This window comes from Rhinolophus sinicus, chromosome 11 (genome assembly GCF_057876585.1).
Source record: "Rhinolophus sinicus isolate RSI-liver-muscle chromosome 11, RSI-T2T, whole genome shotgun sequence".
In the NCBI taxonomy this organism is placed as follows: Eukaryota; Metazoa; Chordata; class Mammalia; order Chiroptera; family Rhinolophidae; genus Rhinolophus; species Rhinolophus sinicus.
This window is the reverse complement of record NC_142511.1, coordinates 11,137,543-11,163,916: the sequence shown is the minus strand read 5'-3', so window position 1 is coordinate 11,163,916 and position 26,374 is coordinate 11,137,543. Positions and strand designations below refer to the sequence as shown.

The following is a 26,374-nucleotide window of genomic DNA, read 5'->3' as shown; positions in this document are numbered from 1 at the left end:
TTCCCTGCGAGACAGCAAGCTGTACAATGGAAACTGCCTCTGTCCACGGCTCTGTCGCTTGTGGTCACACAATGTCTGGAACACAGCACGTTTCAGTTGTCACTGGCTGCCTCTCTCCTTCCTTCCCTCCTGTCTTCTCCTGACTCTCCCTATGTTTGCTCTCACCCGTAATTCAAAGTTTCAGGTCTGGGTGCCAGGCCTGCTCAGCCCTGAGTGGGCAGGAACCGGGAGCTGCAGCATTCTGCTTATCCCTCCCCTTACCCAGAGTTTTGATTAAGACTCAACAGCAAAGATACCCCAAACCAGTTCCATTTCAGTTTCAGCTCCCCCACGGCCATTCGTGTGGTCCAGGACTAAGGAACAACTCCCCAGGGACCCACCTGGCCCTAGAAGGGTGGCGGGGAGGAGGTGAGAGGTGTGGGACTGCCACAGTGACGGAAATCATCATGCTTCGTCGCAAATGCCATCTGAAGGGCGAACAGCTACACCCATCACTCTGCTTCCCAGTCACTGTCCCAGAGCTTGAGGCCGGGGAGAAAAGCCATGGCCTTGAGCCCCTCTCCTAACCATTCTGTCACCAAGGCCCAGACTCGTGAAAAAGAATGGCAGCCGAGACAGAAGGAAATGACAAGGAGGCACAGGTCAGAGCTCAGCCTGTCCTGTCAGCTCTCCTCAGAGCCATGAGTGGAGGTCTGGGCACAGTCTCTCGTCTCGCGGACATTCCTGCTGGGGGCAAAGGCCATTCTCTTCACGCTTCCTTTGTAACATCCAGACCCCTGACCCATGGACGTTTGTGTGAAGTGGGGGCCCGAAGACAGAGACAAACAAAGGGAGGACAAAAAACAATGGGAATCTAGAAAGCATAATATTTTCATCGTTGATAAGGTTAAAAAATAAAGGCCTTTGTTTTAACTTTTCCTCTTGGTATTTCTTTGTTGTTGTTGATAATAACTGCAGAAGGAGTTGACTGCTCTTGATAAAATTAGATACACTAACTACTAACAGGAAATAAGATACATCCTATGTTCAATTTGTACTAAACTTTGAAACCAAAAGACAACTAATGAAAAATTTTAAATTCGCCAGTTGGGGGATTTGCAAAAGGTTGCAATAAAACTTGTCTCTGTGGTTGCACGTTTTATGGAGATAAATGACTGTTCTGAATGAGGGCTACAGAACCATACTTTCAATTTGTATATACCTTTTTTTAAGGCACTCAGGTGCTTTATGTGTATTTTAACATTTATCTTCATAATATCACTGTCCGGTGGGAAGCTATTACTGCTCACTGATTTCATATTTCGCTTCATTGTGTTTCAAAACACTCTTGCTGAGGCAGCTGTGATATTAAGTGGATAGAGCATGGACTTGAGAACTGCTGAAAACAGAATTAAAATGCTGGCCCCTCCCCTTAGTAACTGTTCGTCCTTAAGCATGTGACTGCCTCTGAGTTTTGGTCTCCTCATCTGTACATTGGAGACGACATCTGTCTTGTTTTACGTTCCCATGTTTAAAACGATGCATGAGTATGCAAGGGCTGGGATGGCATGTGAAGGCTTCCACTTATAAAAGAAGACATGCAGTCTCCTGGGGAAATGGGAGCCGTCGTCATCAGCATTTGTCATTATTGTATTTGCTTGTCACAAGACCTGGCGAGGTAGCTAGCGCAGGTGACAGCCTTCATTATGTCAGTGAGGTCTCATAAAGGAGACCAAAGCTGAGATGGTGTACGTATCACGTAGTGTCACAGAGAGAATGTACATTAGGGTCAGGACCTGAACCCAGGGCCCCCGAATCCATTCTGTCCAACAGATTAAACTCTGTTTGTATATAAGTTGCACATATATATTCTAGCTCACTAATAAAAAAAAACACCATCGTACGTATTTCTTAACACCGCCAGAGACAGTGGAGCATAACTGTAGCCGAGACCTGAATTTGGAGTTACCCAAACCAGGATCCGAACCCCAGCTCCCCACATTCCAGCTAGGAGGCCCTGGACAAGATACTCAGCCACTTGGGCCTCAGTTTCTAAACATGCTAAATGCTAATAAATAAGGGACAGCTGGACACATTCATCATTCTTCCAGGTCTGACATTCAGTGATTACGTTTTAGTAAGTCCCACCTGAACTTCCCTTTACATGGTCCCTTTAAGACCAGCACACCCTCCCTTTCCTTTCAGCACAGGCGCTGCCCCACCCCACCCCTTCCCTTTGGTACCCACACTGCGCCCATCACACCTGCTATTTTCCTGACTTCAGTGATGTACATTAAATGGTACGGGTGCATTTCTCATTCCCCACTGACACGTGTGTACTTAACCAGGGACGACATTTACAACACAGACACCAGTGGACAAACCTCTCCGCGAGTGAGTATGTCACCCGCAGAATAGGAATATAAACAGTCCTTTCAAGTCTCGACTCCACCTTGTAAATCTATAGAATGGACACTTCTGTTATATGCATCTCTACTTGGCAAACATGCCTCAGAAGTTCCCCCTGCAGCCCACTTTCACATACAGTCATGTACAGACTAAGAGTACAGACACTGAACAGCCTGCAAATGGCAGCTCCAAGCCCAGGACGATGGTCTGACTTCAAAAAAAGCACCTTGCTGTCATTTCTTTCCCTAGGTCACTCTAAATGAATGAATAGCCAGAAAAATAGTTCCAAACCAAACCGCCCAGGGATCCTGACACGTCCTCCACTTCCTCTGGCTTCCTCCCCTTTGCTGACACCAAGGCCAGTTCAGGTCCCCACTCAGTTCTCTCCAGTTTCAGTTCCTGTCGATCAGTGAAGGGCACAAGCAGAAGCCTTTCGGGAAGAGAAACCATCCCAACACCAGCGTCTGACACCTAGAACATAGCAGGCCCTCGATAACTGTCTGATGAATGAATCAACGATGTATCTAATAATTTACAAAAGGCACAGAACATATACGAGAAAACTCTTTGACCACCCAAGGAGTTATCCCAGCTCAACTGCCTGTCAGCTACCCATGGGGCTTGTCACGTGGACTCTCCCTGAAGGAACAGGGTTTGTCACTAGCACAGAGCTAACGAGAGACCCTTAAGGTCTACATTTTGCCTTTAGTCCACCTTTCCTCCTGAATCAAAATCCCACATCCTAACTCTGTCTTTCCCATCATTCACCTATCTGAAGCGAAATGCAATCAAAAGAGAAATATTCTGATGGAAGGAGATCCTGCAAGTGGTGGTACGTTCCCCAGTGACGAGCTAGAAAAAAATAAGAAGCCGGTGAGGACGTGGAGGTCTGTCAGACAAGCAGCCACCAACTCTGCGGGGACACGGAACGGGACAAGCGGTCTGGCATAAGGCCTAGTGGACAACCCCAAGATCAGCGTGAAGGGGCAGGGGACCTCGTCTCCTCCTGCTGACTCAGCCCCTCTGACTAGCTCCAAGCCCCTCAGACTGCCTCGCTCAGCCTCAGTTTCCCCATCTCCTCCTGACAAGCTCTCATGCCTCCTCCCGCCACACCATCCTTTCCTGGCGTCCCACCTCTTCGCTTCACCCACTTAGAGCAGAGGAGACGGGTAAAAGACAGGTCTGTAAAATCTTGCTAGGGTCACTGCATGGAGATGCTATATAAATACCAAGTGCTATCATACTATTACCGCACAGATCCAAATAGGCTGGGGGCCCCGGGGCTGCATTCCCGACACCCCCCCCTTATTCCCCTCACCACAGAGACCGTGCTCCGAGTGGAAAAGTGTGCTTTCCTGGATCTTTAGCTGCTTGGGAAACTTGTGTATTAGGGTGGCCTCCTTACAGAAACCCTCTAAAAATACCTATCGCTGTATATTTAGTTTCCGATACCGTCCGTCCTGCCCACGAGCTGCAGGCTGAACCACTCTGCATGTGCCACTGGCAGGAAGCTGTGGCCCAGCGATGGCAGCGCCCAGCGACTCTGCAGCGTTTCCTCAGGCTTTTCTCTTCCCTGTTCCCTCTACCCGTCATCTTCTTCTCCATGTGGGTTACGCACATCCCTTCCAATGCAGCTAAGAGTATGGGGACGGCTCCCCTCTCCTTCCCATGCCCTTTCCTCGGAGTTGATTCCAGGATAAAAGAGACTTTGGAGTTGATTCCAGGTTAAAAAAAGATGGTGCAGCACCCAGAGCAGAGTTGGCACCAGTCGTTCCGCCCCTGCTCAAAGCCTCCCACAGCCTCTGGCTAACGTACACGGGCTTTGGCGCGGCCTAAACTGGCCCCTGCTGACCTCTCCAGACTCATCTCCTACTATTCCACTCGCCAAAGCCCCAGAAGTGTCCTGCTCACCCGCTCTCACCTTCAAGGATTCGTACGCAGCATTCTCTCCCCCAGAAAAGCTCTTCTGCTTCGCTGTCCAGCCAAGTCCTACCTGCCCAGTAGTCTTTGGCACAGGGGTCAATAAATGGAAGCTTCAGTTAAATGGGAAATGCCACGTGATGTAACACAGCTGCTGTGTCCTTAGCCCTCTCCTCCCGGCAATGCACAGCCACCCCTAGGAGGCTGGGTCTTCAATATTCAGCCCTGACCCTGCTCCCAACCCATCACCCAGGAAGCAATCCCCAAGAGGTGACAATGACAACTGGATAAATAAGCCCAAACATGACTAGAAGCCCAATACCTCTTAACGGCCTAGACACTGAGCTCCCACACAGAGGGATCAGAACATGAGCAAGTGGGGCCGACTCACAGCTCCCTGAGTGGGGTGTAGACACTGCCTGGCTCAGCCAGACCAAGTGGAAGGCAGGGCTCGGAATAGGCAAGCCCTCAGCCCAGCCCCAGGCTTCCCTCAGCACTCTGTCTTGTATCCCATAGGTGATACGAGAATCTGAGATGAAGCAAATAATCAATTCAATTAGCATTTATCAAGTACCCGCTAGAATCCAGGCACTGAGGCTCCAGAGATGACCAGGGTTCAGAGGCACGGTCCTCACCCTCACTTTTGCCCTCGCTCTTACCCATGGCTTGGGAGCGCCTTTGAACGCTCGCCCTCTTCTGTCACTTGCCTGTCTGTTCTAGGTACTATGGTATGACTTATCATTAAGACGAATATATGAGTATAATAACAACTTAAAATTATTTCGAATTCTCCAGGTGTCCTGACAAATGTTTAGAAATAGCATCTCCTAAAGTGTTACCAATACAAGTGAGATCCCAACCTATGAAAGCTAGCAGTTTGTTAAAAAATGGCAAGTTCCACTGTCTTTTAGAAGAAATGAGAACACATTAACTTTGTTGTTTCTCGAGCCCAGCAGTTGCTTGACTATTCAACCATAAAAGTTCTGTTGAATAAACGGATGGATGGATGGATAAATGAACAAGCCAACTAATGAAGAAATAAGGGGAACTTCTGATCATGGCGCATTAAACCACAAGAGTTGAGCTATATGCCTTCTTAACCACAGAGCAGAAAGTTTTTCTCCAAGCCCTTAGAGAGAAGTCTTAGGACGCACTCGTGGGCTCTGGTCTCTCCCAGTCCCAGGTGACGCCTCAGCTTTGCACGGGGAGCATTTGCCCTATTGTGCCCCTCCCTGAGTGCATCCCACACGCTTCAAGGGGAAAGAAGGAACGTGCGGTCACAGGGCTATAGACCCATGGAGCCCGTCAAGTTGTGAGGTGCCTGACAGCATGAGAGAAGGAGAGTGTGAGGAGGAACTTGGAGCCAGAGGACGTGGGCTCAAGTGCTGGATCAGGTACCTCCTAACAGACCCGACCCTCTCTGAACCTCACTTTCTTCATCGAGAAAACGAGACTAACAAGATGCCCTTATCAGGAATAGGAGGATTAGATGATAATGCACATGAATTAACTTTCAAGCCACCGGCTCCTCAGCTCACAGACCTACGGATACGGAAGGTTAGAAGGTCAGAGGTGCAGGCAGAACATGGCGGCCCAGGTGCCCCCACGCCCCATCTCAGCAAAGGTCAGGGATGGAAGTCTTCCTCCGAGCCAGCTGACACCTCAGCACCCCTTGGCCCCTCCCCTCACACACTGACAGCTCAGCAGCTGTGCAGCCTGGGCCCAAGGCTCTGTGCTGTGCTCCAGGGCCTGTCACTCTTCTTGTGCACAGGAAGGAAAAGTGAGGTGACACCTGGGCTGAGGTGGGAAGTCAGAGCTGCCAGCAGGGACTGCTGCTGGGGTGGGTGTCAGGAAACCTGGGGCAGGGGTGAAAGCGCCAGCCCGGGGTCAAAGGGCACAGTTTCAGCTCCCAGATCTGCTGTCAAGAAGCAAGTGGTCTTGGGCTGAGCACGTCCCCTCTCTGAGCGCCGCCAGGTGATGGAGCGCTACAGTCTGCTCTCTCTGCCTCCCTGGGTTGATAGCGCAACACAGTTCACTACATCTGAGACCTCAGCAGTGGTACGATGCCCCATGACGTTACGTACCACGAAGAAAGAAAGAGAAACGCTGCCAATTAAACCATTATCAGGCCATTATTGTGAGACCTGGGCTGATGGTAGAGATGTTCCAGAAATGTGCCTCTGAGAAGGGATGCGATGTGTGGTGGGAAACACCGTGTGAATGTCAGACCAAATCTGATCATCCATTCGTGTGGGGTAGAACCGCGGCCCCTGTGCAGAACTCAAGAGTGCTCTTCCCGGGGCGGCCGGATGGCACAGTTGGTTGGAGCACAAGCTCTGAACAACAGGGTTGCCGGTTCGATTCCCACATAGGCCAGTGAGCTGCGCCCTCCACAACTGGATTGAAGACAACGAGCTGCCGCTGAGCTTCCAGAGGGGCAGCCTGATGGCTCAATTGGTTAGAGCGCTGGCTCTCAACAGCAAGGTTGCCAGTTCAATTCCGCATGGGATGGTGGTCTGCGCCCCCTGCAACTAAAGATTGGAGCTGAGCTGCGCCCTCCACAACTAGATTGAAGGACAATGACTTGGAGTTGATGGGCCCTGGAGAAACACACTGTTTCCCAATGTTCCCCAAAAAAATTTAAAAAAAGAAAGAGTGCCTTTTCCCTGGAACACATTCACAGGCCAGGCTAGCACCCACTCACATGCAGGCGAGGGCACAGAGGGCCTTCCGGCCAGGCTACCAGAGGACCCTACTGACCCTTAGCAATCTGTTCCTTTACCCACATGGCACAGCCACCCTTGTGCAAAGGCAGGGCTGAGCTCCCCTTTGTCTTCTCTCGTCCTGTCAAGCGGCCCAGTGCCTCCATCCTCCCTCACACCTCCTAGTCCTCAGATCCTGCACCAGAATGGCCCTTCAACCTGTCACAAGGCCTCTTAAAATGTGACATCCAAAAGATGTACATTGGCGCATCTTCAATAATGATTTATAATAGCCAAAAACAGAAAGTAACCTAAGTGTCAAATAATTGCAAAACTGGAGAAGTAAGCTGTGTGTATCTATTTAATAAACGGCTGATCCGTCATTACAGATTTTAACCAAAATATGGAGTCATATATAATGTGCTCACACTATATTGAGAAAAGGCAGCAAAATTATAAGCATTGAAAAAAGAGCTTGCTTAGCATTAAAGGGCCAGAAGGAAATACCACAAAATAATCAGAAAATTTTCTTAATCAGTGACCAGTTTTTTCCTTCTTTTGACTTTTCTGTATTTTCCATATTTTCTTTAATGAACATATAGTAATCTAAAATAAAAATAAATAGATGAGATTGAAAATTTCACACGGCATCTGACACATACAAAACTCAGGGGGACCGAGAATTCACACAATCGTAACATATAATATATATACATCTCAGTACTTTTCTTCTAGGTGGAATCACAAGATTTCTAAATGACTCAGATTCTCATTGAGGCCTTTTACTATATAGCACATATTATTGATTTCAGGGACATTGCAAACATCACCCAGCTATTATCAAAAGGTCAAAAGATTAAGTGTTGGCGAGAATGTGGAGAAAAGGGAACCCTCGTGCACGGCTGGTGGGAATGTAAATTGGTGCAGCCACTATGGAAAACAGTATGAAGCATCCTCAAAATATTAAAAATACAGCTACCATATGATCCAGCACTCTACTTCTGTGTATATATCTAAAGGAAATGAAATCATTATCTTGAAATGAAAAGATTTGCCTGTACCCCCATATTCATTTCAGCATTATTCACAGTGACCAACATATTGAAACAACCTAAGTGTCTGGGAACAGATAAATGAATAAAGAAATGTGGTATAACGTGTGTGTGTGTGTGTGTGTGTGTGTACACAGTACGTACACAGTAGAATATTATTCAGACTTAAAAAAGAAGGAAATCCTGCCATTCATGACGACATGGATGAACCTAGAGGACATTATATTAAGTAAAATAAGCCAAAGAAAGACAAAGACTGTACGATCTCACTTACATGTGGAGTCAAAAAAGAAAAGACAAACTTATAGTAACAGAAAAAAAGGGCTGGAAGGTGGAGAAAAGGGGGAAATACTGATCAAAGGGTATAAACTTGGTACAAACTTTCAGCTCTAGATGAATAAGTTCTGAAGACCTAAGGTACAGCATGGCAATTATATTTAATAACAATGCATTTTATACTTGAAATTTGCTAAGAGCTGATATCACCACACACACACACACACACACACACACACACACACACACACAGACACACACACACACACACACACACACACACAGTAACTAGGTGACGTGATAGGTAATATTCATTAGTTTGACTGTGGTGATCATTCACCATGTATAGACATATCTAAACATCACATGGTACACCTTAAATAAATACAATTTTTATTTGTCAATCACACCCCAATAAAGCTGGAAAAAATAATAAATCATCACCCGGTTGTGCTGCATTTCCTATGATCCTGTGCTTCTGAAATGCTATGAGCAAACTGTATCTTTATACACCAACTTGTATTTAAAATGCAGTAGTAGAATTTTCTTTTAGAACAATCACCTGCAGAAAATTCTTCTGTAAGGGCAACACGTGTTTTTAAACATAACTTATCATCTCTATTTATCCGTTCCCTGTATTGAGGGGCTGGCTGCCTCTGAGCTTCCATTTGTACACTCCCGTCCATTACACCTTCAACTTTTTCACTTAACCACAATTGGCGTGAAGGTAAAAAATATGAGTATTATGCCTATGCCACGAGACAATGACTAAATGCAAACATTCCCAACTCTTCTCACTCCTCTGGCTATTCCCTGGAAGAAATTTCCACTCTGCTCCCCTCTCCTTTCGGTCAATCATAATGGTGGCTCACATTTCTCCCCTCCTGCCTCTGCTAGTCCACTCTCTTCTTTCCCTCACAGGTCTGATGGGCGGGTGGGTAAGGGAATTTCCATGCCCCACTGCTAGCTGCCACATCCACGCAGGACGCGAGCTCTCCCAAGGGTCTGGGCTCTCCCCTCTCCCGCAGGCACCAAGAGCCACCTGACACAAACACCAACAGAAAACCACAGAAATCCAGGGAGACGTGCCCATCACCACGAGTCCCAAGGCCCATCGTATATGCCGCCAACGGTATTGGACCAGTCCCAATATAGGCACATAATATTCACGTCCAACAGAAAAGATGTTTCGGATATTTCAATAAATGTACTGTCATCATATATGCTGCCTAAGACACGAGGTCAGCTGCAATATGGTATGACTATATTAATTTCCAAAGAAATGATTTATCTAACATTTTAATGGGATTCAATGTTATGCCTCCTCGTGTTCATAAATCTGCAAATCATAAAAAATTCTGTTGTCAGAACACGAGTCTCGGTTATCAGTCCAGAAAATATGGTTGGGGTCTTCCCCAAACTCTGAAAGGCAACTGCACTTGATGGCATCTTTTGGCCCACGATTTGGGGGTGCCCCTCAGGCCAGGACCAGCTGGGACATGTGAGTTCAGCACTAACCACGCACAGGATGGAAAAACCAGAAGCAGCAGCAGCCAGGCCTTGGTTCCATGCCCTCCACAGAAGGCCACACGAATGGTCACCGATGGGCCGGCCCCATGGGAAATTTTACCCTGGAACTTTCTCCTCAGTGCCTATTGCACAGACTGTGTCTCCCCACCCCAGGAATTCCTTGCATCAACCGCTTCGTGACACCACAGCACCTCCTCTTCCCCCCCCCACCCCATCCCCCCATACACACACAGAAGAGCGAGAACTCACCCACTGAGGACCACAATGAAGTCCATGACATTCCAGCCATTGCGGAGGTACGAGCCCTTATGGAAGATGAACCCCAGGGCCACAATTTTGATCCCAGCTTCAAAGCAAAAGATCCCAATAAAGTACGGTTCTGTCTTCTCCTGTGGGGTGAAGAGCAGAGGTACTGGTCAGGGGGGACCGTGCTTCGTCAGACGCAGGCAAAGGCACGCCTTGCCACCCCCTCCGCTCTGACCTTTCCTCTCTCCTACAGGACACCAGGACATCTGCCCCCTGTCCAGGTGGGAAGTGAGAGAGCTGGTGGACTCATGAAGTGCACGGAGCAAGGGAAGCTCAGGGGACCAGCTGCAGAAATGGGTGGATGTGGGGTCACACCCAGGACCAGACTGTCCCCCTGAAGATGACTGATGGTGCTGGCTTTACCCTGACGGACACGGCTTGGCCATGGCTGGGCTTCACTTACATTGGAGGCTTAAGCGCTCTCATCCACAAGTGGGAACGGCTTCCCCACACATCTGAATTTTAAACAATTTGTTTGCTCTCTTGAGGGGTAATACATGATTTCTCTAAGGAGAATAGGGACGTAACATTCAGGAAGTTCATAACCGTGAACGCGCACAGGCTCTGAGCCCCCTCGTCCTCTGTCCCTCACCTCCCTTTCTCCTCTCGCTTCAAAAGTCCCCGCAGGAAGGGAATGGACCCCGTGCCTGCGCTTCCCCCTTGTTGGGCGACCGTGCAGTGTGTGCACCGTGTTTGCGATGCCCTCAAACCTTCCTAGGAGTGGGAGTTGAAAAGGTCAGTCCTCTTGTCCTTATGAATCTCGAGGGGGTTTGTCACCACCTTGTCCCTCAGGGAAGAACAAACTCCTCACAGAACTACAAGGCAGGGAAGGGGGGCAGGGGACCAGGTGATGGAGAAGGGAGCGGGGGAGGCGGCCACGTACCAGTCTGCGGGACATCGGGGTCTTGTCGTCCTCAGGCAGATGCTGCTCCAGGGCCAAGACGATGCAGTTGGCAATGATGGTGGCCAGGATCATGTACTCAAACGGCGTGGGAAAGGAGGAGTTAAGGGACAGATTCACCAGAGAGAGGGACGCAGCCTCCTAGGTGGCTGTGCACGGAAACACAAACTGTCAGCCCCACTGTGTCTGTGGGGGTCGCAGCAGCAGCAGGCAGGACCGTGGATGGTCCTGGGAGACTATACCCATCTCTGATGGGGCTCGGAACACAAAGCGTCTTCTCCAAGCCAAGGAAAAGTGGAGCCGAGAAATACTACAGTGATAGATGAATGGTAGACACTCCAGGTACTTAGTGAACTCACTGACATGCCCGGGAATTAACTAGGGCTGAAAATGGAAGTGGGAAGAAGGGAGGAAGAGACACTGATGACACCACGGGCTCCTGTATCTCCCAGTCTTCACACCACTGTGGACAATGACACTTCAGCAAGGATCCAGCTGTGTCTCGGCATCACAGCTGGAGCCGCCGCCCCTAGAACCTCTGCTCACCTGAGTAGCAGAGCCCTCAGAAAAGGAACAATTCTCTCCACGTGAGCTCCTTTCTAATTTAATATCCGATTCAGGAAATATTTTATGGGGCCAGGAGAAGCTTACTGTGTGCCCCACCTTATTTTCTCCAAAGCTCCTATATCCGCAGGAAACAGACACACATCATGGGTCTAAATCCGGGACAGCATCGCTGGGGCGTCTAGGAACCAAACTACAAATGAATGGATAATGCATTCAGGGTTTTCTTTTTCTCTTGCATTTTTCTGAAGACAGGTGAGGGGGCTCCCTGTGCCTTTGTGAAAAACAGGACTACGATTCTAGTGCCAGCATCCTGACTCCTGCAGAAAGGCTGTGCCACAAGCCCAGCGGGGAGTCGGAGTGGGGGCTGTTAGCAAAGACAGAGACAGGAAACCACAGGCTCCTGCGCTGAGCAGCTCTGCACGTTGGATTTTATGCTTGTATTCTGGAACTACTGTTGTGACAAACACAAGCCAGCTGTTGCCCCGGTCATGCTGAGCAACCTATGCTCTGGCAGCTTCTGGAACCCAGGCAGGAGAGGGGAGGAGTATATCTGGCCAAGTGGAGGGAAGGAAAGGGACCGCTCTCCTGTCTCCCCACATGTCCAGGCTGGCTGTGGAGGATGCAGCACCCAGAGCCCTCCCCAGGGAGTCCAGGTGGGCCAATCCTAACACGCTCCTGGTGCCCCCCACTCCCACCGTGACATTGGTGCCAGTGGACAATGGCAAATGGGCATCCAGGGCATCTCTGAAGAGGGGCAGGGCCGAGGACATGTGCAGGCAGAGGTGGCATGTGCAAGAGATAGGCGCTGCCCCAGCAGCTGGCCCTGGTGCGAGAATGGGAGGCTGCAGGGGCTGAGATGACTGACTTTTCTTTCTCATTTGGCAGCGCCTCTCCTCCCCCATCCCCGTGCATCCCTGAGTCACTGCCCAAGCTCCAGCAACTGGCTGTCCTGCCTTCCCACGCACCCCAGCACTCACACCGGACCCATGTCCTAAGGACAGCTCTGGTGGCCTCTGCTGCCCTGTGGAGCCCAGCCATCGGGTCTGAAAACCGGACGGGGCTCGGAGGATCTCAGAGCCAGCCCACTGCCGCGTCTCCCTGCTCTGCTTGCTCACTGTCCCCGTCTGAGTGCAGCCCCTCAGCCCACCTAGCCGTTCCCCTTCCTTCCGTCTCTCTGGGTACCAAGCTAGGCCCCTGAGAGCGAAACACGCGGCAGACAAATACCACAGATGCCCACCTCGCTTGTGTGCCCATTTCCCAGGACAAACCACCCACGCAGCTCACCCAGGCCCCCCAGTGCCCACAGATCACAGGGGGATTAGTTCTCCCCACTCTCATCATGGGCTCTAATTCAAAGCTCTCAATGAGTGTAAACTGACCACGGACCACTCCAGGACCCGGTATCCCATAAGCCCTCTGAATAGGCTGGCTTGTCCTGGGCTGGGGTCAGGCACTCAGAATTGCCCACACCCAAATGGTAGAACGAAGACGGCAGCATGGCAGAAGTAGGGCCAGGAACCCAGGCCCTTTCCTGGGGCCATCCCTAGGGGATGGGTGCAGAAAGGGAACTGAGAACATCCTGCAAGCCACTGACAAATGACAACAGAAGTTGAAGGCGTTTAGGGCTGTGTTCCTAAAATGCAAGTCATGGAATACTAGTGCTCTAGGAACTTGCGATCAAATAAATGATGGAAAGCCAGGGTTCGGTAAAGTGAAGCAGATTTCCTCCCAGCAGACTTCCCGGAGCCTGTAATACTATTGCATGCAGAGAGCACCACCTCCCGCAAAGGGGCTTGGGAAGAGCACATAGAATTCCCAGCTCAGTTCCCCATATAACCCTTTGGCTGGAACACCTCTCTTAGGACTAATGTGCACAGGAACATATTTGGGATTTCCTGATGCAAAGGGCAGATCTGATTGCCAGTCCCCATGAGTGGAGGCGAGGAGGGCTCGTGGCTGTGCCCGGAGTGAAACTACTGCCCCTTCCACCTCACGCCCCGTCTTTGTTCCTAACAAGTGGGGACAAAGTGTGGGCCTCACCCCACGCGAGCTCAGAAAGCTGCTGAGCAGGACCAAGGAGCCCAGCAGGTGACCTGGGAAGCGGGACTAGGGACACGCACATTCTCATTCAAGCTGCAGACATCACGAGCGCTCATTGGTCTGATTGGGGTCAATGACTGCTTTGGGGGGGTTTCAGCCTTCTTCCCCTCACAACCTTAAAGTGATAACCACAGACTTAAAAGTAAATGAGCTCTTAGTTGCTGACCTATAGGCAAGGCTGGTCCTGGCAACTGTCCACCCAGCAATACCCACGTGGACTGCTGCAGCCCCTCTGCACCCTCCCTCTGCCCCCGCTCCACTTGCACACCTGCATTTTCCTCAGTATATGCTCCCTGCTGGGATCGTTAAGCTCACACAGCCCAGAAATCCAAGTGCAGATCTATGAAACCTGCCAGGGAAGCCAGGGCTAGCCTCAGGAAGGTGTGGCCGTCACCACGGCCGGTGCTCAGGGCAGGAGACAGGCTCTCGGCCCCGGGGTCCTGATGAGCCAGACATCCTGGGACTGGCCGGGTATCTGGATGGCTAAGAATTCCTGGGGTCACGATGAGTGGTGCTGCCTAAGGCTCTAGAGGCCAGCATCTCAAGGTGAGGGTTTGGTAATTCCAGGTTTGAGCAGACCCCACTCCCATGTCCTTCCCCCACCCCAAACCTCTGTCTATGGTCTGATGTCCAAAGACCCATTCAGAGCAGAGATTCTCCGGCTTACAATTCCAAAAACTGTTCGAATGCACCCACCCTTGAGACGGACATCCCTTTAAGTCTCACAAATCATCTACAGCTCAGGATGAATTCATACTGGGACAGTGAAGAGGTGAGATTTTGACGCAGAAGAAAAGTCAGACTGGGGGACTAGATGGAAGAAAGGATGGTGGAGGAGAAAATCTTAGTAGAGGAGAGCATGAAGTACTCCCGTTCTGCCTGGGCCTCAGCCACGCTCCCTTACAGCCCTCTACTCTACCCTCCTGTCCACTTCCCTTTTAGGAAACAGCTCAAAGAGTGGGCCCCTGGGGCTGCTGCTTCCTCCTACACTGGCCTTTCTCCTCCTTTCTGGTCAGATGTCAAGATCAAGGTGAAATATGTCACCTCGTCTGTGAAGGTTTCTCCCTGTGCCCTACAGCTCCTGACATGGTGCAATTTTGTCATTTCTCTTCGTATTTCTCTCCCCCCAAACAACTATGCCTTGAAAGCAGGAACCATATTTTGCTCATCTCTCTATCAGCAGTGCTTAGCAGAGCTCCTGGTACACAGTAGGTGCTCACTCAATGTTCAATGCAGGCCTGAATGAATTGTGTGGCATCTGCTTGAACAGCAGCTCCATTGAGGCGCCATCACAAGACGGGGTTGTCATCCCTCACGGGCTCAGGCCGGGGGTCCTGCTCCCCCTACACCCTGCGAGCTGACTCAGAGGCACCACTCCCATTTCTCCTGCCACAGAACTCCGCGACCCAGAGCAATGGCTCGACTACATCTCCAAAGGGAAGAGCCTGGACTCAAATAATGGCTCCTAGGTCAAGCAAATGCACCTCACAGGCTAGACAGAGGTGTGATTTGAGATCTTAAACATACAGAGGTAACAGAACAGTGCAACGTGGGAGCCTGAAGGCAGGGGCTTTGCATGTCTTATTCACCTCTGCACCCCTGGGGTCCAGCACACAGTGGGTACTCAATAACCATTCTTTAATCAAGCAATTATTCAATCAATCAATCAACTGATAAGTGAACAGCACACAGAAACCAGAGCTAGCGGTATCCTTACAAAAGGTACCCTGTACTTTTTCCATGTTGTCTAGACAGTTGAACTTTTTGCACTGTATCCTGTGTATACACATTAGCTATTCCTAAAAGAAACCAGTACGCATAGAAGATCCCTTTAATGTGGGGAAAAAAATGTTTTAAGGAGCAAATGAAAAAGATCTGTCTTACTAGAAAGAGAATGAATTTTCTTGGGGTAGTGGGGCTATTTTCACTTCCTTCTCTTCTCCTGTATGTCCTGAGTGTTATGATGAGCATGTAACAATTTGTCATTATAAAATCAATCAGAGCTATACTTACTCTGAAAAAAAATCGTACCAGGACAAAAACCCACCCCAACCTGAGGGTCATGGAAATCAAACGCGAGAGAACAAAGGGACCGGACCCAGTGAGGAAATGGCCATGAAAGTGCTTTAAAACTTGCAAAGACACCTCCTCTCCCTTACCTGTCTCTGTCGCCTGGCTCGCTAGGGGCCTCAACTCATAAACTTTCCTGGCAACCTCCCAAACACCCCTTCACTCCTCTTTCCCTCTGAGCCCACTAATGAGGACCTGTGTCACTCCAACTTTCCCTTCCCTGTCTAGCGGCTTCAAGACAATCATTAGGGAAATGATAAAAATAGGTTCGCTTATTGATTTATCTCCTTTACCCAAAGCGCCTTCCTTCCAGTGGTTGACTTGTTTCCTTAGCAACACAGCTAATTTGAGCAGCGCTTGTTGGCCTGCACACCTGCCGTTTGTTCATTTCCTTCCTGAAGCACAGAAAGCTGGGCAAAGGGACAGGGCTGTCCCACGGGCTGCAGTGGTGGTGTTGGCTCTGCTTGTCAATCCAGTGCTGGGGGCCTGGCCTGGGAGGCGAGCCCTCCCGCTGCCTGGACCAGCAGAGCCTGCTCTATCACCACCTCTCAGGTACAGGACTGGGAAGGACTTAGGCCTCTAGCAGCAAATCGGGGGTGCTCCAGGGGAAACATGCATCTCGACACCCGCTAGACTCCTCTCAGCTGACTGGTCTCAGAACCTGCGACATCAGAACACTAAGGACACTGAATGTGCAGGCAGACCCAAATCTGTACTCTCTCTCCAAACCCAGGCCTAATGGAGAACCGTCTTTTGTGGGGAGTAGCCTGTGGCCACTCAGGCACTTCCTGTAAACCTCTGGGGAGTCTAGAAAAGCCCACAGTCTCAGGGGAAGCAGGCCTCAGCCTCCTGTACCCACATCCACTCCTCACCCCAGGCCCAGAACACTCTCCCTACGAGAACGTCTGTCTCCTTTCCCTCCCTTCCACACCAGCGTCCTGCAAATGGATGTCTAATTCTGAGAGCCGGAGGAGTCTCAGAAGAGGGCCGTGTGTTTTCATACATGTCTTTCCACCCCTCCCTCACCTGCACATAAATATCATCTAACAAGTGGAATGTCGACTCAAAGACAGTGATAGGGAAAGAGTCCTGCCTCGCGTGTGACTCCCTCAAGCACCACGCCAAAGAGACATTTTAAACATGAACGACAGTGCAATACAGCTATCCAAAGCTTTAATGCTACTTTTCTTACATGAGAAGACTCAGAATTTCCTGGCGATCTGCAACACAATGGAGAAAATGAAGTTGGCAATGGAAAACCAGAGCCAGCGGTCTCACTGCGAAAACCACCCAACGTGGTACTCAAGTCAGGGAAAACTCCCGCCATCCATCCCCACAGAACCAAACTAGAAATACAAAAGGATCAAAGTCTAAAATGATACACGACAAAGAAAGCCTTTTGAAAACCGTAAGGTGCTACACAAAGGCACAGTCATTTTATTACCCTACTAAATCAATCTGGAAGCATCTGCTATGGCTGTAAACTTTGGGGAAAGCATCTGTGAGTGGTCACGGCCTCTCCGGGAGCGGGCTGGCTGGCTGCAGCCATGGGCTGACACTGAAGAGACCCACCACAATAAAGGATTTCAAAGAAAATTATGGTAATGGGTCTCTGGGAAGACAGCAAAGACATTTGGCCCGGCACCTCCCGGGAATATGGAAAGCACATCCAAACACCAGTCTCCAGAGGAGGATTTATAAAGCTGATGGCTCTGATGCAATTTCTCCCAGTGATTAGAAGGGACATTAATCACACCCAAGGCCAAGGCGAAGAACAGAAGGGGTTGAACTCTCACAGAAGTCCGGCTCCAGCTCCTACCGACCCTGATGGAAATGCAGTGAGATCATACGGGTGAGATCATATCGCCCTCGCATGGGCTGGGACAATGACACATTTGTCCTGGAAGGACCAGTAATATTGAAGAGACAGGACCTTGTGCCTAAAGCCCAGACACAGCTCGAGGCACCAGCAGCATTTCCACAGAGTGTGTGTGCTCCCTCCCTGTCTCCTCATCCTCCTTAGAGGCTGGTATTCTCACACAGGCCATGAGTGCAGGTCATTTCACCCTCCACAGACTGAACAGAACAAAAGCAGCTCCGTCAAAACAGGCCTGGGGCCAGCGCCTTCCTGAAAGGATATTTCACCTTCTCTCCAGATCCTGGTAGGGAGCAGGAGTGAGTATGAGAGAAAAAGATGGAGATCCAAAGGGTCTCTCAGCAAGCCTTCTCCTCCCTGCCCCAGCAGGTGAGGCCAGGGAAAGAGGTAAGTAGAGGCCCAAGCAGCCTCGGCCCAGAGCTGACGTGCTCTGGATGGGCTCCTTCTGGATTCCTTTGTACTCACTCCCGTGGCTGAGCTAACAGGAAAACGAAACCCACAGGACTCACCCAAAGGAGGGAATACACAGAGTAACCGTATTCTTGGAGGTTCTGAGGGGCTACAGATGAATTTTTCAATTTCCTAAAAAACAATGTTAGTCACGTGAACTCACCCACGTGTGGACCACCCTCATATCTGGGGTAAGTCACACCCTGACCTCCATGTCCATCTCTTTTTTCAGTTCTTAATGTTAGGTTTCCAGTCTCTGTCCTGGGCTGATGGGCAAAGGGCAGACCACACATGGCAGGGCCACCGAATGGCAGGAGGGTGGAACCCCTGTGCTTCACCACGTGACAGTCACCAGTGCACAACTCTGGCCACACATCTGGAAATCCACACTGCATCTCCTCCCCCACCCGTGACAGGAGAAGTGCTCTGTTAACAAGTTAAAAAAAAAAAAAAAAAAAAGAGGTGCTTACTTCATGTTGGCCCATGTCATTATCTCACTGCTTCCCTTTACTGCAACTTTTCTCACCACTCACCAACCTCATATTTAAAAAAAAAAAAAAAAAACAGACTGAAAAACCAAACCCCTTTTCTTTTTTTAAAGCAAAACAAAACAAAAATGTATCACATGACTTCCAGCCTTAACATCAGTTTTTTAACTTTGGTTTCCATGGTGGTGGGATGCAACCTGCCATCGCCATGGCAACAGCTGCCTCTGTTCAAATTCACCATCTGACAGGCAGTCCTGCAAACACACACACACACAGACACACACACAAACACACGCGTGCAACTTGCTTGCGCTCGCTCTCTCTGGCTGTCAAGAAGATGGTAATGCCATTACACCTACTCCTAAAGACTTAAATCCTAATGAATGAAAGACAAAGAGAGCACAGCAAAGCTCAGAGACCCCGAAGGCTTTCTATCTGCCACTACTGTCCACTGCTCTCTTACGGAGCTCAACGGACTCAGTTACTCAAAGCAAAAGATTCTTAGCATTATGACTCTTTAATGTTGGCTTAAAGCTACATTCAAACTTTCAGGAATTCCCATCTGGCTTCCACGGGCCTGCCCTCGATATCAAATGACTGAAAACAAGTTCACATTATTGCTACTTGGGTAAAACGCACACTGAGGTCAGTTCCAGGCTCATCCGAGCCCCAATTCCAAAAGGCTGGGGAGGGGTAGCTGAGAGGCATGAGGACAGCAGCAGCTGCCCTCCCTCCGCCTTTCACCTCCGTGATAGTCAGCTGGAGAAGTCTTAACAAACTCACTTTGTATGTGTCTGACTGAAGCCCGGACTGAAAACGCTGTCATTCAACCCACAGCTTTAGTGATCAGTAGACAAATGATTGAACAGTACAAAAAAGGGAAGAAAGAAGAGGGGTGGGGTATAGAAAGCCTCAGGAAGAAAACAAAACAGCGGTGGGAAAATTACCTGTTTCAGAAACCAGACGCTGTGTTTTGATGACGCTCTGATAAATTCGAGCCCATCCCGAGTTCCGGCAGCCACATGCATTTGAGGAAAAGAAGAATGTGGGCTGCAATCAGCAACCACACCCAAGTCTATACCTTACTTCAGATCAACACGGTACTCTGAATGTACAAAGAAAATGAAAAGCCTTTTGTACGAGTCCACAGATCATTTCTGGGAGAATTCTTGTTTTCCTTTGAACACCTGCAATATTCCCCGTGTTCAAAGATACCTACTGAGCCTCTAAGCCACGTGAGAAAACTCTGAGGCATGAAGTACACTCTGCTTGGGAAGGGAAGAAGACTTAAGAGTGACCTCAGAGCTGTTTTCAAATACCCGAAGGGCTAGCTTGTCCTAGGGGGCTTAGACGCTGTGTAAGTTATTCCGAGAGTAAGACTCAGACCAAAGGGTGGAATACCCACCGGAGGCAGACTGGGGCAACACAGAGAAGCATTGTACGGATCCATAAGTGAATGGACTACGTGTTTTGTTAAGCAGTAAACTAAGTGTTGTATTAAGAAATAACAACCAGCCTCTCTAAAGGGAGAAAAGCCCTGATATGCAGCATTTGCCAATTTCTGGAGTGTAAATACTCTCTCCCTGGCAATGTCAACCTGCCAACTTGACATCAACGCCCATGGAAGTGGGCAGAGATACACACACTGGACATCCAAGAGCTGGGACCAGCCTGTCCCAGTACACCACTTACTGTAAGTTCCATGTCTCTGGGAGACCACTCAGGATACTGAGGAAGGAATTCCTGGATCAGAGAGAAGTTGAGCTGGAACAACCCACATAGGCCCAAGGGTTAGTTAACAAATGAGTAGGAAGCAAGGTTAGTGAGTCTCCAGTCACTTGCTCGAGGGCCTCCTGGATTAGCATGACTCATTCTGTCCTCTCCCCTAGCCTCAACTTGTCTCCTGAGCTACCCCTGCATTCATGGAATCTGAAGCATCACCTGTATTACAGAGGCTGGTACCTGTGCAGCTGGGTATGTGCTAGAAGCAGCCACAGGTGAGTGGTTTGCCAGCACCGTGAAACATAAAAATTAATCAGCCCGTTCTCTCAGGCTGAATTCTGGGAACCCCGGGGGCTCCTGCTATTTCACGGTACCCTGCAAGAGGGCTGAAATGAATCAGCCAGGACCCGTGACTAAAACACCATCCAAAGAAACAAATCAGGTAAAAGGTTCACTTCTCCATCTAGAACAGGGGTGTCCAAATTGCGGCCCGTGAGCCAACTGTGGCCGCAATCCATTTTTAATTGGCCCGCAGCAAATTCCAAAAACATATTTAGTTTACTTAAATAAACCAGGTGAGGCAATACGTACTTCACCTCTAGTGAGTGGCCCGGCTGTTTGTGTATTTTACCGCACATGGCCCTTGGTGAAAAAAGTTTGGACATCCCTGATCTAGAAGACCAGCAGATCTCAGCCTTGGCTGCACAGTAGAATCACCTGGGAAGCCTTTTAAAATTAAAGATACAGGTAATCCATCTCCAAAAAGTTGGATTTGTCTCAGCTACTGTCTGGGCATCAGCATTTCTAGGACTTAGGCTGATTTAAATGTACAACCAAGGAAAAGAACACTGCTTTAGATGCTGGAAGGCAATGAAAGCTAATGGTGTCCTCAACGTCCGGTGACATAACTGAGGACACGAGAATCCCAGAGACACAATGGGAAGAATGGAAAGGTGCCTTAGCATTCTAATAACTATTCCAACACACTCATTTTACAGACACAGATATTGAAACCAGAGGAGGAATAAGACTTTTCCAGAGCCAGGATGAGAATCTGGAATCTTCTCTGGATTATCAGCCCTGTGCCCTGAGAAACTGGGGAACCTGTTCTCAGCGCCACCCAATAAACTCCCCCGGCTTCTTGGCTTGAGTTGAGGGTTCAACAAAGAAAAGGATCTTTTCATTTGAGTTTACTTCCTCCATCCCAGGCCCACTCAGTTGCTCTCAAGAGCATAGCCCTTCCAGGGTAGGGTCTGGAAGGTTGACCTTCCTTGGGGCTGCTGAAGAGTCCTGAAAGCATTCTGTGATGAGTGCTTGCCTGAGCACCCATTCTCCCATCTGCTGAGCCGTGACCTTGCTTTTATGCTGGGTAGAAGAGCGTTGCCTGTTGAATGCAGCACTATCATTTAATAAAGTTCTCCGGCAGCTCTCAAGGACTTCTTTCTGGCAACATTTTTAGAAAAAGAGAGTGTTATCTATTGTTCTGAATCACTGTTTCCCATTCTCATTGCATCTGTGACGGTTGGCTTCTCTTGAATTATCCTGCTTTTATCCATTCCTACTTTTTCTTAATTAAGTCCTTTCTTATTAATCACAATCCCTAAATCCAGTCTCATACTCCACCCCAAGAGAAATACCCAAACCACGTACTTGCTAACGAATAAAAGGGTGAGGAAGCCCCAGAAGAGGATGAGAGACTAGCAGGAAGATGACTGAACAGAGAAAGGAGGATATTGAAGAAAAGAAGAGGAAATGTGATAAAAGGAGTTCTGGACTTAGAGTCAGGAGCCCTAGAATTCTAGTCTCTGCTCTGTCACTGCGAGACCTGTGGCCAATCACTCAACTTCTCTGGCTTCTCAGCTTTCTTACCGATAAATGAGGGCTTGGTTAGCGTTTCTCTTAGGTCCCTGTAACTCTAATATTCTAGTATTCTGTCGTGCTCATAGGTAACATGATAGGACGGGAAGTCTGGGGAGAAAAAGGAACACCCATTATTACAATTTAGAGAAGGCATTTTTGACGAATCTACTAATGGCGACACTGATGGAAATCCTGGGACACCTAGGAATACGCTTGAAGTATCTAATGTCAATGGGAATATTTCTAAATTTTCAAGATTAAGGAGCTTCATGACAAGCTGGATTGGCTAGAAACGTCTCTTAGAGATAGTTAATAAAAGGCTGGAATCCTCATATGGTAGCGTGGGGGTGAGCATAAGGCTGCTTTCCATAAACCTATTGCAAGCTTTTCCTACACCCTCTATCGGGACACTCAAGTCTTTTATGCAGCCCTCTGCCCCCCCCCCCCCATCTCCTTAATGAGCTGCAAAGCAGAAGTCTTCAGCAAAGTGAAAGCTCGAGAAAAAGTCATTAAAGCTGTCTCCTCCACACTACAACTCACATCCGGGTGGCCCGGAAAAGAGAAGACCGAGGATAGACTTCCTTGAGGGCTGGAAGAAAGAAAATGGACTTCACATGCTGATGATATCAATAAATTATTAATACATTTTAATGAAAAGGAAAAGGAGAATTGGCATTTCCAAATCAAAGATCCTTTGCAGAGTGACAAAGGAAGCGTGGCAGTGGAGCTTTTGGTGAAGGGAAGACAAAAGAGCAGAGAGTCCCAATTCCAGGTCAAGCTCACGTCCCAATGACACACAACAAGATGTCTCAGACCCATTTCACGATGACCATGATGATGGGTAAGAGATCTTTGCTCTTCTCACATCTATCAATCCTTCACTCCTCTATGGGTTTAGTCTCATACCCAGTGGGCGCTCTAGATACAGGCAGGCAGTTCCTAGTGTCCTCCTAAAGAGATGCTCTGTGGAGAAAGAAACCCTGCTGGTCTCCTGGTCTGACCTGAGGCAGTGAGGTACCACGGGAAGAGCTCAGCCCACGGAGTCAGTCAGACTGTATCTACCTGTGACCCTGGGCTAATCATCTATAGAATGAGAACACCACAGGCCTGGGTTGAATGATATATGTCTCTAAAGGACACTACAGAGTGTCAGTCCCACAACAGGCATTAAAGGTTAGTCCCTCCATCCACTCCAGAGTCCATGCTGAGGAACGGGTGACTCTCCAGGTCTGGACCATGGTCCCTGTGGAATGTTGGTAAGAACCATATGATAAAAATAAATGAAGGTAAGAGAAAAAGCAAGATGATAAACCTTATCACTGTTCAGTGTTGCTCCGAGCCCAGCCTCTTTCCCAGTGGAAATGTGGGCAGCGGTTGGACCGTTCTCATTTCCCAGAATCTACTCCTTTGCTTTGCTCTTTTGAGCCTGTTTACTGATGTTTGTGAAAGCAATGAGCTCAGTGTTTCTGAGCCTGTACATTCAGGGTGGCCATTTGTCTGTTACTCTCTAATCATCGCCAGGGAAAGAAGTTACCCAGAGAAGATGGAACACCCTTACCCATAGAACTTGGGGGAGGAGGGGCAGACGGTGAGATCTCAAGAATAAGTAAACGCATACATACGTGACTATCTATGAGAAGGGAGCATTATCTTGCCAAAATGCCCAGACCCTCTGCATCTACATAGGCCCAGAATCCCCAGAACTGCCCCCTCCTCATGTTACCACCCACCCCTCCTCCAGACCAGCCCACACCCTTCAACTGCTCCTCATTTCAACAGACCAGAAGAACACACGCATCTTTGAGCATCCATATGGCTCAGTTATTTCATAAATACAAATTCCAATACAATCCAAAGTTAGCAGAAAGAAGAGGCAGTTCCTTTAATTTTTTTTTTTTTTTTTTTTTTTTTTTTTTGAAGTCCACTGCCTAATTTCTTTTGAGTCTTCTGCCTGGTTTGCAGAAACGAAGTGGCCCATCCTAGTTCTCCATTCTCATCCACCCTAGTGTCCAGTTTCCTCGGGTAACATGCCCTCTAGTATCCTGGTAAGATGACCTTCGCCAAGCTCATTAGGCAAATGTCCAAGGGCTCCAAGCCAAGGAGGGCTCCCACCTCCCTGTCACGTCCCTCTAAACCTTCCAGAATCTTCCTCCACAGTTCATGGATCCCAATCTGGACTCTCTTCTCTGACAGAACAAAGATGGAGACCCTAAAGACCCAAAAACCTGAGTGGACAGGGAATAGTTAGCTAGATGGTGGGCAACCTGAGAAGAAAACTGCCCAGAGGCCGAGTTGGCACTCCCAGAGGGGTCCTGCCATATGCCACTGATCAGGCCATCGGAAAATTCTGGCTACCATGTACGTGCCAGCAAAAACAAAATTGAGTGAGTTTGTTACAGGTTGATGGTTTTAAATACCTGATCTCTTTTTATCAGAAGCTTGCTGGGAAAATTCAGCATCATTATTTTGCCTGAAGATTTTTTTTTCTGGTTTATAAATCCAATGTGTCCTTAGGGACCATATTGTTATAATTTCAGTAATGGAAACATATGAAGAAAGATGAGTTCTGATGTAGATGTTTTGAAATTTATCTTTAAAAAATGTAAACCCAGTAACTTGGAGAAGAAAAATAAAGACTCGTGGAAAGACGACCTCGCTGTAGCAGGTGAGAGCGCAGGCTCTGACCCAGGCCTCTAGCTCTCACTCGCTGTGTAAACAGACAGATGAGTTCACCTCTCCAGGCCTTAATCCTGCCAACTGTGAAACGGAGAAAACAAGAATGCATATCTCCGTGGGACAGTCATGAGGAATAAACGCAATAAAGCATTTAGCACAGTAACCTGCCACCCAGTCAATACTCAGTAAATGTTAGAGATTTACGACTTCTGCCAATGTAACACTAGTACTAATGGGTGTCTCACATGCTTACAAAGGGTTTTCACACACACCAGCAGATGCAAACTCCCAACAGTCATGTAAGGAAGGCAAAGCAGAGAAAGTGATCTCCCCAAGGCCACGCCTGAAGACTCTGAGGCTCAGAGAGGTTACAAGACCCACACGAGGTCATGTAATCCTTGCCTGGCAGTGCTCAGGTTGGAAACCTGACAAGAGGCAGGAGAAAGTAGATGGTATTGTTAGAAGGAGAAGACTTAGCGGCATAGGTGTAATTCCGATTCATCCAGAATTAACTCGATACGCACAACTAAAATTGATTCACAGCTTACTACGTGACATTGTTCTAACATTTTACATGTGTTATCTCACTGATCTTCACAAACATCCTGGAAGATATGCCCTTTAGGTAAAAATCCTATTTCCATGTTATAGTTGAGGAATCTGAGGCCCAGCAAGGTTAAGGAGCTCCCCTGAGGTACACAGCTAGGAAGGGGTGCAGATGGTACCAAAAGTTGAATCCAAAGGCCATGTTTTTAACCATGATGCTCTAATGTTCCCAAGCAGGGACAGTAAATCCTGAATTCTAGGGCAAAGCTTTTATCAACTGAGCACTGGGCTAGACAACGTCTAATAGCTCCTAAAACTCCTGAGATTCTAGGGTTCGACACTTCTATTATCAAGTAAAGCAATAAAATATTGTCTCAATGAGTCTCTGAAAACGATACCTAGAGTGGATTTTAGAGAAGCAAGAAGCCGAAAACAGACATGAAATAGTCATAAAAGTATGTACTGATTTCAGCGAAGCATGTGACAAGGCTATCTCACACAGTATTCTTACAGACAAAATAGAGAAATGTCAATTGGCTAAAGCACAGTTCAGAACATTTGAGAAAAGGTGAACATTCCATGAGCAATGACCCATGCACTGACGATGAGCCTGATTCTAACCGTATTTTTATCAGTTACTTGAACGAAAGCACATGCCTAGCCCGTCTACTGACGACACAGAGCTCAGGGTGGAGAACTCACTCATTAAACAGCAGAGTCTAGAGACAATGTGTAGTGGAAACCATTTAAACTTGTCTGACCACTGAGTACAGTCTTAAAGCCCAGAAGTCAGGGGGAGAGAGAGAAGACATTCCAGACAGAGGGAGCAGTAAGTGCAGAGGCATGGAGGCCTGGGAGCGGATGGTGCCTGCGGGCATTAGTGGTTCCTTGGAACAGCTGGTCAGAAGGTGATTATGGTGGTTGAGGCAGCTGGTGCCATGTGC

General features: G+C 48.6%; 1 protein-coding gene across 6 annotated transcripts in view; it reads right to left on the bottom strand.

The window, feature by feature from the left end:
* CACNA1E (calcium voltage-gated channel subunit alpha1 E) overlaps nucleotides 1-26,374 on the bottom strand; it is a 455,081-nt gene that overhangs the window by 242,879 nt on the left and 185,828 nt on the right. For 5 of the 6 annotated variants that reach the window (XM_088801607.1, XM_088801608.1, XM_088801612.1 and 2 more), the window contains 2 exons: nucleotides 11,058-11,164; nucleotides 10,118-10,257 (listed from right to left, as the gene is read on the bottom strand). In XM_088801607.1, coding sequence (XP_088657733.1) covers nucleotides 10,118-10,257; nucleotides 11,058-11,164 — 247 coding nt within the window. Of the gene's footprint in view, nucleotides 1-10,117; nucleotides 10,258-11,057; nucleotides 11,225-26,374 lie in introns of all 6 variants that reach the window. The other variant, XM_088801611.1, reaches the window with a different exon arrangement.